Raw genomic sequence first — 16,449 nt, 5'->3', positions numbered from 1 at the left:
ATATATTTTTTTTTTTATTAAATAACTTACGGAAAAAAGTATTTAAACTCTTCATCAATGGAACTCCGCATACATGAGGCTAATCTCTCATTTAGGTTGATTTCCTTTCCTCTGTTCTTCCTTGGTTTGTAAATGCCATTATGCTTGCATAGGGACTTTACTACTTTATGATATCCACCATGTTTTTTCCCCCTCTAAAAAAAGGGAAATACTTCAAATCCTTACAGCACATCATTGGAAATCTAGCCTGGCTGAGTATCTCTTCAGTAGCCACTTTTCACATACCCAGCAAGACAATTTCTGCATGAGCCAATTTGTGCTATCGACAGATACATGTTTAAATCAAGACTCAAATATTACTTCCTTTAAATATTATAACTACTATTATGTTTAAAAAATAATGAGGATAAATGTCAAGTTTCTAGACATTCTCAATGTTTGACTTTTTTCTGGATACTCATTCTTAGTGAAGTGAGCAGTCTTTACAAATTGGTGCATGTTTGGTATGTAAAGTGGCCAACATTCTAAATCTCAGATCTGTGGTAAGTGGGGGTGGCCACTAATATAGCTGTAGTTTCTTAATTTTTAAGCTTCTCTGGTGTTAGCACAATTTGCTCATACAGATGTGTGATGGCAGGAATTAGACTATTGTTTTTATTTGTCATTAGCTTACAGGTGAAATCACATTATTAATTAATTTCTCGCATGAATCTTCTGACTGTTGAACTCCTTGTGAGAGGCAGCGGTCAAAAACCTTCCAAGATTCTTCTATAGAATCACCAATGGATTTAAGGTTGTCGTTCAGCTTCTTCTCCAAACTCTCGCACAAGTCTTTGTTGTCTGTCTGGAATCCAACTCCACATAGTTAGTATTGTAAACAGGAATTTACATAAAAAGGAGGAAGACTTTATCTTTTGGAGGAAGACTTCTATGATATGGAAAGTACAATACCATGTTGCTTTTTTTTGCTCCTTGGATCAAGGACAGTATCCCATATGCTCCAGAAATATAATCAGAAGTTCTTGTGTGATGATCATTGAGATTTCTGAGAAATTCCTGAAGGTGAGGTATTTCTGTAATATATCAGTAAAAATTACATCAGTGTCCTTTTGATATCATTCTCATAAATGACAGTGACTTTATTTTGATTAAGGCTTTATGAACTTTGATATTTTTGTTTTATTATCCTGTTTCAGGTGCTTTAGTGTTTTATAACCTACAGTGCCTTTTTATTAAATGTTGTACAATTAATAAGGATTTAACCTTGTGTAGTGAATTGGGATTTGACCAAAAGAATACTTTGCAGTGAATTGGGATTTGACCAGTGTTTTTTCATGTGATGAGACATGATAATTGGAAAGGACTACCACTGCAATTAGAGATCACGGTTTGCCATTTACATTAACCTACCTCCCTGAACAAATAGGCACACATCACAGAAGATAAAAGTGGGTGAGGAACACAGATAAGGGCATTGATAGCATGATCAGAAAGCTTAGCAACAAATGCTCTAAACCAAACCTGCTACATGCTGTACTAGGCTAAGTTGATCGTATCCTGTCCAAGTGAATAAAACAGAGTTTATCCACCAGCTGACAATCGACCACCGGAACAGACAACCAAAATAGTTGTCCTGTACCATGCTCACTATCATAAATGTGAATTCTCTGCGGCTTCAGTGAGTTTGCCCAGAGTCGTTTGGCCCAAGTCATTAATTGCACTCCTTTTGTCATCCCTGCCAGCTGTCACACCCTGGATTTCTACAATGCTGACTAACCTGATGACTTGACAGTATCACCACGCACTAAATAAAGACAATGAGAGTGACCTATGGAATTGCATGACCCAGACGAATGGACCAATGAAATGAGAGAACAAACAAGCTGGCTTCCCTTACTGAGTCTAGTTGTGTTTATGGTTAGCCATACCTGTGCAGTTTTATGTTTTACTTAAGATATTTTAATTGAAAAAGAAAAAAAATTACGGAGAAGAGCCATCACAATGATTATGTGTTAACCTTTTCATGAGTACGTTTCAAATATTACCCCCAAGAGTGAGTTTTTTGCATGTGATTTCAGTACTCATTCTAGAATGTGATTATGAAGACACAAAACATTTAATCCACAGCTTTCCAGAAACTGCCTAGTTACGCATATATCTGATTTTGATTATATCAGCAAACTACAGTGAGGGGATTTATTTTTTTATCCCCTGCTGATTTAGTACGTTTGCCTACTGACAAAGAAATTCGAAGTCTATTGCAAAACCCTTATTTGCAATCACAGAGGTCAGACGTTTCTTGTAGTTGTCCACCAGGTTTGGACACATCTCAGGAGGGATTTTGTCCCACTCCACGACCCATTTTCAATACCCTGGCTGAGGGAAGGAGGTTCTCACCAAAGATTTTATGGTACATGGCCCCGTCCATTGTCCCTTTGATGCAGTGAAGTTGTCTTGTCCCCTTAGCAGAAAATCACCCCCAAAGAATAAGGTTTCCACCTCCATGTTTGACGGTGGGGATGGTGTTCTTGGGGTCATAGGCAGCATTCCTCCTCTTCCAGTTGATGCCAAAGAGCTTCATTTTGGTCTCATCTGACCACAACTCTGTCAACCAGTTCTCCTTTGAATTATTCAGATGTTCATTGGCGAACTTCAGACAGGCCTGTACATGTGCTTTCTTGAGCAGGGGGACCTTGCGGGTGCTGCAGGATTTCAGTCCTTTACGGCATAGTGTGTTACTAATTGTTTTCTTGGTGACTATGGTCCCAGCTGCCTTGAGATCATTGACAAGATCCTCCCGTGTAGTTCTGGGTTGATTCCTCACCGTTCTCATGATCATTGCAACTCCACGAAGTGAGATCTTGCATTGAGCCCCAGACCAAGGAACCATTTGCAAATAATCGCACCAACTGTTGTCACCTTCTCTGCTTGGCGATGGTCTTGTAGCCCATTCCAGCCTTGTGTATGTCTACAATCTTGTCCCTGACATCCTTTGGTCTTTGGTCTTGGCCATGGTGGAAAGTTTGGAATCTGATTGATTGCTTTTCTATGGACAGGTGTCTTTTATACAGGTAACAAGCTGAGATTAGGAGCACTCCCTTTAAGAGTGTGCTCCTAATCTCAGCTCGTTAACTGTATAAAAGACACCTGGAAGACAGCAATCTTTCTTATTGAGAGGGGATCAAATACTTATTTCACTCATTAAAATTCAAATAAATTGACATGTATCAATGAACATCAGGCAATAGGTGATGTGTAAATCATTTATTTACATATTATTTTCCAGAAGCTCTCAAAAGCTTGACAAATTATGATTTCCGATTCTTGCATATTTAGTAAGAAACAAATATGATCAGTTAAAAAAGATTTTGTCAAAATTATGATGAGCTTTATCTTAATGCACAGCCATGTTTATTTACATTGCACTGGATTCGGGCACGGGTGAAAAATCTGATATCAACTTTGGAAGGGAGAATTACATGTAATTTTATCAAGAGCAATTCCTGAGGGGGACACAAAAAGTAGTGCATTGAGTGCCTTTCAGACGGTAGACACAAACGCAGTCACCTTGCCAACTAAGGAACACTGCATACATTGCATTGCAAGCATCTCTCATTGACTCAAATTCAAACAGCTGCAAACACAGGTTGATGTTATGCCGTGTTCCATTTGCCTCGAAAGTCGGAACTGGGAACGTCACACCCGAGTTAACCCAAGTTGATCGTATTCCAAAAGTCCATGTCGGAAAAAAAGATGGACGCCCCCATTAAAGCCTTTCCGCATATATACAATGTTTTTTATTGTATTTCATTGTGTAGAAAACGTTTTTCACCACTTTTTAAATCGGATATTCCGTAACCGGTAACCTAACCTGTAACATGGACATGCAAGTGCTCTTCATTCTGATTTGAGGTGGCGTTCCAGTTGAAACTTTTGACTACGAACTTGGAAATTTCAAATACAACCAAGTACAAATGGAACACACCATTACTGTAGCTAGCTAGCAAACGTCAACTAACCGAGCTACGTTACAAAGTGTGACCTGTAATTCAACGCAATGAAAATGAAGATTGGTTAGAAATGTGTCTTATTGTATTGAGCGGTAAAAGTAAATAAATGTATAACATATCCTTTGTTTGAACTAGGTACTGAAAGTCATCCACCAACGACGGACTCCCTCAGATTTCCACACGTACACACTGTAGTACCTGCATGATGCGCCACTGCTGACACTGCATGAAAAGACCAGTTTCAGAGTATGTCCACACAAGTAAAGATCTTTGTAATGGTGACAGGTAATGTTATGGAAATTTTGAACTAAGTTACATTTGAGAAATGTCTGCCTTTCAATTGGCTGGTATGTAGATCTTTACTTTGATTGTGACACATGTCTGTATAATATCAAAGGATTATTAGGTACTTTTGACCATGTTCTCCTGCCTAGAAAAGAAGGGTGTCAGTCCTTTCTGTTCCTTAGGAATGTGGTCCTTGGGGGGAAGTAAGGTCAGTTGGCCCTTTAGGTAAACACAACAATAAACATTACGGCAGGAAGGATAAGGTGGGGGGACAGCCCGCCCTTTGGGTAAAAACATATGTGACACGAGACTGATGGGAAACAACTTACCACACCCCTTTTAACTGTAATAAATAGCGTGTCTATGTTGAGCGTGTCTATGCGGGTCAAGAAAAGGTCCAAAAGTGGGGAGTATTACACATCAGATCTGTAATCTCCAGTGTTTGCAGCGACTGAGACCAAAGAAGACTACAGACCCAGGGTTGAGGGAGAGACTATGCTAACTGCTACGTTTAAATTTATGAAGCTACCACTAGACATTCGACTGGACATTGGATTTGGGAAGATAACAGTGGGAATAAAGACAACGGCTGTTTAGATGTATTATTCCCACAAGCATGGAGATAGTTCTGGCTGCTTATTTGGCTTCGCCGTGAGCAATGCAATGGGAACACGCAGGAACGCTGAACCGCCTGAGGGAGGGGTGCTGACGGTCATAGGAGACGGACCAGAGAGCATCTACAGGTGAGATCAATCCATTACATGACCCCGCACATATTGATGTTGTTACACTTAATCTACAAGCCTTTAGAGAACACGTAGAGTAGTGAGTTAAACCCACAATGTTTCTTACAATTCATGGTAAACAGATTGCATTTTTTGGCTGATTCTGGAGCGGGATATTCTGTCCTTAGGAATAGGACCCGCTTCCGAAATTGAGTGGTTGAACCATAATTGCCATAGGGGCTAGTGGAGGACAGAGCACTGAGTGGTTTATTACCCCTCTGTCGATTGTAGACGACGAGGGCCAGCGTTACACAAGCCATTCATTTCTGTTTTCCAACTGCTGTCCAGGTAATTTGTTAGCTAGGGATTTGATGACAGTTAGGGATCACGCTAGAATGTTCAGACAAAGGTATATGATTTAAACGTCCTGTTTTACAACCAATGGGCAGCCTGTTGATTATTGTTATTCATGGGATTTAGAAAGAACAGGGCCTAGAGCTGCTTTCACGTGATTGTTAAATAAGGCGATGAATAGAGTAGAAGTGGGTTCGGCCCAGTTTATGGATATGGGCGACTTGCGTTGCTCCACATAGGTTTCAGAAAGTCAGGATGTTAGTTTTGAGAAAGTGTGGATTGAAGATGGTAAAAGTGATTTTATGAATATGTGAATATGTATACTAGTCTTCTGAGGGTTTTTGTGCTTGGTCTATGCGAAATGTGAGAGAGGTGTCTCGCTTTTTCGAAGTGGAGGGGTTGGATCCCAATGTCCCCCTCGCTAAACCTGTGTTTAGTAAAAGGGAAGCTTGGGTCCCTGTGTGCGGTGGTGCTGTGAAGTAGTGGACTGGGTCCCTTGTCATATGGTGGGAGTGGAATTTTCCAAGGCAGCCCAAGCCTATAAAGAAACATTTGGGTGCACTGGTTTGGGTAAACGGGAAGTACATCTTCTGACACATGACGACTGGGTCCATCAGGTCTGTGCGGTCCAGGTGGCTGCTACAGATCCTAGGATAGCGGAAGTTTCCCTCTCCCTGTGGTCGCAGTATAACTATGATGTTGGGCTATTGAACATGCACACCCTCTTGAAGTTACACTTACAGGACCCCATAGACCATGCCAGACTCAATACCCACTGCAAGCAGAAGCTATTGATAGGATAGCTCCCGTGTTTAAAGGATTGTTAGAGAAAGGCATATTTGTTCCATGTCCAGAACAGCCCCTGTCGCAGTCCTATTTTCCCAGTAAAGATCTAAAATAAGTTGGACTGCGGTAATTAGACTGCGAGATGAAGTAGAGTTTGTTCCTGTATATATTGTTTTTTGGATAATTGAATTGTCGATACCTGGTTATGGTCGACCTAGTAAATGCATTTGTCCATTTTGGTATTCCCTGTGCTCGAGGGTTCCGATTGGCTACATTGTGTATTCCTTTGTGGAGTATTTGATCTTGTTTACAGAGGTTGGTGTTAACTTTGACGTTTTGTAATCGCAGGATTTTGCTTTGAATGTGATTCTTTTGCGAGGCCCACTTTTTCGGCTTTTGCCTTGGTGCCGAATCTGCGAAATAGAAATTTGCCTTCTAGTGTTGTGCTGGTGGCTGGCACACGTTGAGGTGTTCGCCTGCTAACTGAGGATTGTATATGAGAATAATGTCCTGAATTCAATTAGAGGGATATATTGGAAATTGGTATACTGATGCTTTGGTGAAATGTGATTTCGTTATGAGGGGTTAAAATGTTGTGTTTCTCTCTCCTTGGGGTATGGAGTAGAATGCAGGCGTTGGTCTTTCACGTTGAGGAAAATGCTGTTTTCCATGTCAACTGGATTTGCATCCAAAATTATCATGGCCTGCAACAGAGGGCAAAATAGCCAAAGCCTGTTTATTCCACGAATAGCGGAAGCCCGTAAAATTAGACGTCCTATTTTTAATTGGGTTTGGTTCATTAATATAGTTTCACTTTGTTTGTATTTGCAATGATACCTAGGATAATACTTGTGTTTTCAAACCTACGCCTAATGCTCGTTACTGGAGTTGAAAATCTATGATGGTAAATTGACTAATGAACAAATAGGGTATTGATGTACCAGTGTTTAAGGCCTACATTGATTTTCCTTTGTATTACTTATTGTACCTTGATCTTAGTAACATAATCTGTTTTCTGTCTGTATTGACATTCTTAAGAGTTTTCTTAATCTCCACCCTAATGTTGACTTGTTGTGTAGATAATGATAAGCAAAAATATAAGATGGGTTGGACACTAACTCTAAATCTTCAGTTAACACCAATGTTGGCTGAATTGATAGTATAGTCTTAGGACCATAAACATACATTTGGCCTTTTTAATGGCTCACTATAAATATGTGGAGCTCAGAGCTTCAGGAAGGGGGGCAGATCCACTGGGATGGCCTCTACAAACCTTTACCATTGAATCAAAGTAGCCAATTACAAAGGGTTACATTTGAGTGTTCAGATAGCTCTCATCTATGGTAATTTTACCAATACAAGCATGTTCAGTTTTGGGATAATCAAACATTAAGTGAAATCTAAATACATTTTCCTCTCATTAGCTTTAATGTTGAAATGTATGATTTAGAAACCAACTGTAGTGAGGGTGGAGACCTAGAGTCATCCAACATTATTAATTGCTAGGACAGTCTTGATGTCGTTGCATGACATAGCGATTTTGACTGATCACCACTATTTTGAATAACATAGACATGCATCTAAATTGAGAAAATTAGGAGGTTCATTGTGTCATGATGTTTGTGGGGTCTAAAATTGGTTTGGCCATTGCCTGTGGAAATGCTAATTTTTACATGCTAATTTGGGCTATAGGTTTATGGGTTCTTCTTCCTTCCCACGAGCGACCGTGTGGAACAGTTGTTTTTTTTGATTTTCTTTGTGGATGTTTTTATCATTTTCATTTGTTTTGGTTAGATATTGTGATGGTAATTCCATCGATCGACACTCTCATGGCACAACATAACAGTTTATTAATGATTTATTTGCAAATAAGAGAGACCTGTCAACCGCTTACAAACATAACCGTCCGAGGAGTCTCTGACTCAAAACATGTCATTCAACAGTATATATCACATAGAAAAGGGGTGTGGTAAGATGCTGCCCATCGGTCTTGTCAATGAAACACATTCCCTTTGTTCTATCACATGGCCTAGGTTTCAAACAAGTAACATGTTGTCCTCCCCCATCTGGTTAAATTTCTCAACCCTTGAGGGAATCTTAAAGCATCTGGACAAACAACAGAGACACTAAAGGGTTATACAGATGGGCAGATTTACGATTAACCCTATAATCTGCTGTTTCCAATCAAGAATGCCCCCTAGGACAAAGACCAGATCCCCTTCTCCTACATTCCTAAGGAACAGAAAGGACTGACACCCTTCTTTGTCTAGGCAGGAGGACATGGCCCAAATACCTAATAATCCTCTGATATTATACAGACATGTGTGTCAAAAAGTAAAGATTTACATACAAGCCAATGGAAAGACACACATTTCTCAAATGTACCTTAGTTCAAAATTTCCATAACAATATTCAGTTTGCAACTTTTTACTGAATGAATGTTAGATTCCTCCCAACTATAGATTTACTTTTTCATGTCCGTCCTGTATGGTTCTGCTTTCACGCTTGCAGTAATTTTCCGATGACTAATGTATGAAATTATTATCTATGATGAAAAAGAGTTGAACTTAAGAGTTCAAAGCAAATTAAATAAGGTATTTAAAGAGTTACATGAAGAATGGAGTTTTTCTGAAAATTGATACAAAATCTAACATGGTTACGGAGTAGAATACATCTTAACATTTTGACTTGGTTTAGATAAGAAATAAATTTGATGGGATGAATAAGTGACTATGGGATTGTTAATGTTCAGTTTGTTTGATATTTGATTAGAAGTAATCATATTAATCTCATGTATTATGGAATAAGTGGGTAAAAATGTGCAGGGAGCACATTTGGTTATTCCTTACATGTTTACTAAGTTTTGCCATGTTTTAATTGATACTGAGAAAGTAATTCTGCAAGTTTTATTCTAGAAAACCAAGTTGAGAAGTTTTACATAGTTGAGCTCAACTCACTCACACAAACACCAGTATGTGGTATGGGGGGCTGTCTGAAATGTGTTGTTGACTTGTTTTAACTCTGTAGAAGAGAAACAGACTTACTGGTGACATTGTGAAAATTGGGTATTTTAATTCGGCTACGTTGAATACTTGGTGTTCAGTATTTTGGTTGACTTTAAGGAACGACTTTTGTCGGAGTAGGCAATCATTGGAATGTAAATGGTTAACAGATGTTTCTGTGAGGTGAATGATGAGAAAAAAAGGTTTGTTTACTATTGTCTGGCCTGAGTTGTTTCTCAAGATAACAACGTGTCCCTAATTGCTAAGGGGACCATTCTTCAAGAACATGGTCTGTTATCCTTAGGTTAATAAACCACCCCCCACTCCAGGGTGGGGGGGGGGTCATGATTTATGACAGGATTACAGTGTCTTTGATGTGCTAGGATAATAAGAAGAAACTTGGAGAAATTCACACTGAGTTTCATCTTGTACAGAAATTAGGCTATATAGAAGTTATGTTAGCTGACCTTCAAGATTTTGTTTTGTTTTGCAATAAGGTATTTGATCATTTATGTGAAACAATGGTGAATTTGATTGTAGTTACAACACAATCAGATGTAAATTATATAGGTGAACTGAGAATTGTTCATGAACTACTCTTAGAGACTGATACTTCAATGTAAGCAAACTATCTTAACTGATGAGTAATTGGAACAGTAATGGGAAATGGGAAATTGTGTTCTTCTGCTCTTTGTGGTGTTTGTTATTTGTTGGTCGTTAAACCAACTATAGAAAAGAGTGGAATTGTTATTTTGCTACACTAGCAGAACAGAATCACCAGAAATGTTAATGTTTTAACCTTACTGTTACTGTTTACAACTGGTCTAATCTATTTAGACAAAGGAAGCAGAAAGACATTGGAAATATAGGTTTTGAGTGTTTGGTAGGACTGGGTTGTAATGCATCAGCGAGATGCAACAAGCTAATGTAATGGACATATTTGTGATGGTGCACTGTGCAGCGGCAACTAATTTTCTCGAAGAGAATTCACTGACAGGTACAGGACACTTGAAAGCGATTCAGCGATAGAGGGCTGGTTGGAGCCCAGAGAGACTGAGTTGGCTTAAAGGACAACTGTCAGGTGGGGTGAGATGAGATGGATCTCCCACACACACACACACAGTCCTACAGCTACGAGTGGACTCTACCCTGGGGTGCCGCACGTCTACAGTGATGCCTGGTTCCTGTGAGCTGGACTAATTCTAGTCCTGATGATTCTGCCATGAGATGGAGAAGGCAACCTCCAACCAAGAGGATGGAGGCTAAGAAAAGCTCCGGTTCTGGACAACGTTTAATGGGGCGCGGAAAGACCAACTGCACGACATCATGCCATGCTGGTTGGGTCCATACCAGGTACATCTCATCTGCGGTATGTAGATCTTTACTTTGATTGTGACACACGTCTGTATAATAAGAGAGGATTATTATGTACTTTTGACCATGTTCTCCTGCCTAGACAAAGAAGGGTGTCAGTCCTTTCTGTTCTTAAGGAATGTGGTCCTTGGGGGGGAAGTAAGGTCAGTTGGCCCTTTAGGTAAACATAACAGTAAACATTATGGAATGAAGGATAAGGTGGGGGGACAGCCAGCCCTTTGGGTAAAAACCTATGTGACATGAGACCGATGGGAAACAACTTACCACACCCCTTTTAACTGTAATAAGTACGGACTGTTCATGTATTAAGTTAGAGACTCCTCAGATGATTATGTTTGTAAGCGTCTCTCTTATTTGCAAATAATTAATAAAACTGTTAAATTGCGCAAAGAGAATTTTGTCTCTGTTCTTACTCCTTTAAGAGTGGAGCTAGTAAAGAGAAGACGCAATATAAAACGATTTTACCCAGTCGTAAGAAGTCAGCTCTTTACATTTCTGGGAACTCATCAATCTTTGCACATGCAAATTAGCTCTCAATACTTTTCTTTTGTCCTAATTTCAACAGTTTACACTCACAAGGCAACCTAAAGTTAAAAATCAGTATACTTACAGTGAGGGATTTCTTTTTTAATCCCCTGCTGATTTTGCACGTTTGCCCACTGTCATGTTTTGCAGAGAGGATCAAATACGTATTACACTCATTAAAATACAAATCAATTTATAACATTTTTGACGTGCGTTTTTCTGGATTTTTTTTATTGTTATTCTGTCTCTCAATGTTCAAATAAACCTACCATTAAAATTATAGACTGCAAAAAAACTAAAAAAGCAGGGAATCAATAACTTTTTTCCCCTCACTGTAAAGTGTTGTACTTTTAGACAAAGTAGTATAGAAATAATTAATTGAATGAAATAACTCAGTTATTTTAAAATGTTGTACACTTTTGTATAATTTAAATCAAATAATTCTATCAATTTTAAAACACTGAAATACACTCACTTAAAGGATTATTAGGAACACCTGTTCAATTTCTCATTAATGCAATTATCTAATCAACCAATCACATGGCAGTTGCTTCAATGCATTTAGGGGTGTGGCCCTGGTCAAGACAATCTCCTGAACTCCAAACTGAATGTCAGAATGGGAAAGGTGATTTAAGCAATTTTGAGCGTGGCATGGTTGTTGGTGCCAGACAGCTGGTCTGAGTATTTCACAATCTACTCAGTTACTGGGATATTCACGCACAACCATTTCTAGGGTTTACAAAGAATGGTGTGAAAAGGGAAAAACATCCAGTATGCGGCAGTCCTGTGGGCAAAAATGCCTTGTTGATGCTAGAGGTCAGAGGAGAATGGGCTGACTGATTCAAGCTGATAGAAGAGCAACTTTGACTGAAATAACCACTTGTTACAACCGAGGTATGCAGCAAAGCATTTGTGAAACCACAACACACACAACCTTGAGGCTGATGGGCTACAACAGCAAAAGACCCCACCGGGTACCACTCATCTCCACTACAAATAGGAAAAAGAGGCTACAATTTGCACGAGCTCACCAAAATTGGAAATTTCTTTGCACACTTTAGGCCCCTTAGTGCCAATGAAATCCGGGCAATTTCCCACTGATCACACAGGGTTTAAACTCACAAGAAAGTTTATCTTCACAATTGTGTTTTACATTAGCTAGCAGTATGTGCGTTAACAGGCTGTTTTGTGTTTCAGCTTTCTGACTTGCTGGGTACCGTTATTACATACGGAAAGCAATAAAGCGCAGTTGTAACTAGATAACTAACCCTAGTAAAAAGTTATATAGAAATATTTTACACATACATACCTAGCAAACTAACCAGCCTGTATTTCTAACAGCTTGCTCAATGGAAGGCCCAGGGCCTCGAGCAAGACAAAATATATTATCTTTTAAGTTGTACGCTTCACTACAGTACCATTATGTTAAATTTGTGCTGTTTAATTTTATGAGAATTTTTATAATTTGATAATTGCCAGGATTAACCCCATTGCGGTCGGGGACCTACACAATACTGCTGTTGAGGATTAAAAGTATAGGCTGCAAGAAAGGTGTTTGTGAACTTATAATACTTAAAAAAATATATTCAAAAGAAACAAAACAATAAGTGTGTTGGCTTTCTAACACTAGTTACATGAATTGGTTATTAGTTATTGGTTCTACCTTGTTATTGAGTTTAACTTGATTAATAACTTTTATTAATTACCATTTATCTATAGACATATTTGTTAAGCGCAGAAGTGGCATGGTAAAAAGGTTCACATTTATTGCTTTACTGCATTGGTTGAATATGTACATGTGCGATAGATGGCTCCAATACTGTACTGAAAAAGGAATGTTTTGTCTTTCATATATCGACACAACACTGGTGTGCTGGGATTAGTGGTAAACCAGATTAGTCTAAAATGTATTGATGAAGATGGAGCTGTACTGATTTTGATGGTAAGAAATAGCCTGACTGCAAACTCTTAACAATTTAATGAAGGATTATAAAGCATATTATAATAGCTAAAACACCACATGTGAATTCTCGGATGCAGCTGCAAGCCGATACTGGACACAAGGGGAGAAAACATTGTTTGTTGTTCAAAGCAGCCAAGAGGGACATCAAACAACGGACACTGAGCCGCAAGTGACAGGTTTGTTCATAAATGTGTATTAAGAAAAAACATTTTGAGAATGTTTGTTTTATATTTAATTGGAAATGATGACTAATTTATCTTCAAAATAAGGCCACATCTAAAATGTGTGTCTATCCCTTTTTATATGAAGGTAAGTCAGCGACAAAAGTGTTTATTTGTAAAAGAATTGTGCACACTTGTAAAACAGAGTTGCTAACTTGGAATACATTTTGTAGTTGTATAAAAATTTGCATTGTATAACTAATCTGATATTTCAAATCTTGCTACTCATTAATAACACTTGCCAGCGTATAATACGGACACAGAGTTTTGTTACTAAAATTTCGCATTTGAAAAGTACAAAACCCTGTTTTGATTGAAAATTATAAACATTATAGGAATAAAAACATTCTAAATTACTACAATGGAAAAATTGTAATTAGCTAAAAATCAACATTTTGCATATGATTCTTCATGCTGAAACTCTACCCTGTTCTTTGGAGCAGAAATTCCTTTATTTATTAGGTAGCTTCATGACCTGAGGTAAAATGGGCCGAGAAAGAGATTTACTGAAAAGTCCTAAATTGTAAAAAGCCATTCAGACGGACGCAACATTCTTGAAATAGCTAAACTATTGAGGTGTGACAACCGGACACTCAAACGTTTTGTTGCAAATAGTCAAGTGGGGTGAAAAGAAATTATGGAGAAGAAAATATGCAAATCAACTGCAAAAGATTTGAGAATAATTAAACATGAAGTTACTAGGAACCCACCATCCTCCAGTGCCACCATATTCCAGAACTGCAACCTAACCTGTTGGGTCCAGAAGTACAAGGTGTCAAGTGCTCAGAGGCATGGCCAAGGTCAACAACGCTGAAAAAAGATTCACATGTTTAAGTGTATAGATTGGGCAAAGAAATTCCTGAAGACAGACTTTTCAAAGGTTTTATGGATGGGCCTGTGGGCATAAATAATGGACACAGAGCATCACTTCGAGTCAGGTGCCAGCAAGGTGGAGGAAGGGTACTGGTATGGGCTGCGATCATTAACGATGAGGTAGTTGGACCCTTTCAACCCGAAAAGGTCCAAAAAGGTCCAACTCAACTCCCATACCAACTGCCAGTTTCTGGAAAATATTTTTACTTACTTGGATACTTGGATGCATGCTCCATCACATGCATCCAAGTACTCTGTTGGCTAGCAAGCAAGGGCCTCAAAGATGCACGAATAATGAACTGGCCCCCTTGCTTAACTGACGTAAATCCTATTGAGAACTTGTGGACCCTTATCAAATGTGAGATTTACAGTCAGGGAAGACAATACACCTCTATGAACAGCATTTGGGAGGCCGTGGTTGCTGCTTCAGCGAAAGTTGATCATGAACAGATCCAGAAACTGACAGACTGCATGAATGGAAGGCTTATGGCAGTTATTGAAAAGAAGGGTGGCTATATCGGTCACTGAATATTTTTGAAAGGCCAGAAATGTTATTTAATTCGTGTTGTGTGTTACTTATTTGTTACACTTCAAATTTAGAATAAACATATGAGTTGGAAAAATTACTTTTGCAATTTAGTTGCCAAATAATTCTGCACAATAATTGTTGCCTAATAATAACACTTATGTATTCCCCTGAGAAAGTTCAAAACTCATTTTTCTTTTGTTAAACATTCAGGTTTGAGGTTCAGTTATATTTTGGATTGACTGAGAGCACTGTGTTTGTTCTACCATAAAAGTAATCTGGAGGAACACGATTTGCCTAATAATTCTGCATGCAGTGAAAAAATAAATAATGATGACAGTCTTAGCAGATCAAACAAATGTGTAGAACAAATGCAACCACTTCAAGTGATAAACAAAAACTACATTGTTATGATTTGAACCATATTCAACTGGTATGTATATGCCAAAACTAGTCTAATACAAAATATAAAATTATTATTGCAAAGTGAATTTCTATTATTCATGTGGTAAATACATATCCATGTCAAAGGCAAAACATTAAGTAGCCATGTAAATTACTTGCATCTATCTAGTAGTCTTTGTGCATTGATTTAGCAAAAGGTTTGTTATCCCACCAAAAGGTTTATTTGTTATTTGCAATAACACATTACGGAAATTAAATGCTTGGTTTTCCTACTTCCGACCGTGCAGTTAAGTTAAAAAGTAACAGTAATTATAATTTAAAAAAAATAACAATCAATCAGTAATAACACTAAAAAACACACATCAATAATAACTATACAACTATAGTGTAATGTAAAAGTGACAGGTGTGCATGATATAAGTGGCAGATGTGCATGATATACAGTGACTGGTGTGCATGGACTATCACTTTATATCTGAGTGTGCATGTTTTACGCTGGCAAGTGTTATTAATGATTCTAAATATTAAGTTGGTTACAATTATGCAATTTTTTTATACAACTACAGAAGTAATTACCTTTTTTACAAGTGTGCAACATATCAAACCATTGTGAGGCAAAGGGGCAGAGTTGCAACCTTTTGAAACTTAAAAACGTGCTTTTAAGTGTCTATAATCAGCACAAGTGTTTTCACTGCGTGTTTCTAATATTATTGAAATTACATAGATTTTGTGTTTACAGTTATATATTTGGAGGGACAAATCTTAGATTTTCCAGGATGGGAACCGCCCCTTCAGTATATACGCCTATTACTCTGGGAGTAGTAAGGTATATCTGACCAAAGCTTAGCAAATCTGTCGGGAAGACAGAAAAATGTAAATGACCGTCCGGTCTCAGAGTTACTCATCTTATTACCTTTCTTAATCTTTTGGTTAATGAACAAACAAGCTGTGACCACAAAAGGGTAACATAACTTCTAGAAAGTTTTTACACAATGATTTTGACCGGTCGCCAGCTCTCCCAGGATATGGTCAAATGTTCTAGTCACTAATATAATTTAAAAAATTGTCAGACATATTATGTGTATTTTAGAAAAAAATTACTGCAAGTGTTGGCATCTAAGTAGTCCTTATTGTCCCGATTTCAATACTTGCTACCTCAGTAATATCACAGTGTAGCTCTTCAAACAATTGAGGAAATAAAGTTATAAACACTGTGTGAGCTAAATGTAAGAAAATAAAAGCACAACCTGACCAGTGGTTGTTGCATTAACTGTTCTAATGGTGTGTTCTAATCACAATCGTATAACCATACGCTTCAGGGACCATTCTAGCCAGATCACACCGTGTGATTGTTTGGTCAAAGGGTTAATACATGTGGTTATTGTTCTACTTCAAATAAA

General features: G+C 38.2%; 1 protein-coding gene across 5 annotated transcripts in view; it reads right to left on the bottom strand.

The window, feature by feature from the left end:
- Nucleotides 1–16,449, bottom strand: part of LOC105031099 (nuclear GTPase SLIP-GC-like) — a 106,185-nt gene that overhangs the window by 19,822 nt on the left and 69,914 nt on the right. For all 5 annotated transcript variants that reach the window (XR_004576417.1, XR_004576418.1, XM_034295202.1 and 2 more), the window contains exons 14-16: nucleotides 952–1,073; nucleotides 674–844; nucleotides 31–194 (exon numbers count right to left, since the gene is read on the bottom strand). Coding sequence is in view for 3 of the 5 variants with exons in the window: in XM_034295202.1 (XP_034151093.1) it covers nucleotides 31–194; nucleotides 674–844; nucleotides 952–1,073 (457 nt within the window). In the remaining 2 variants the exon portion in view is untranslated. The remainder of the gene's footprint in view (nucleotides 1–30; nucleotides 195–673; nucleotides 845–951; nucleotides 1,074–16,449) is intronic.

This window comes from Esox lucius, chromosome 11, assembly GCF_011004845.1.
Source record: "Esox lucius isolate fEsoLuc1 chromosome 11, fEsoLuc1.pri, whole genome shotgun sequence".
Lineage (NCBI taxonomy): Eukaryota > Metazoa > Chordata > Actinopteri > Esociformes > Esocidae > Esox > Esox lucius.
This window is presented reverse-complemented; position numbering and strand designations above follow the sequence as displayed.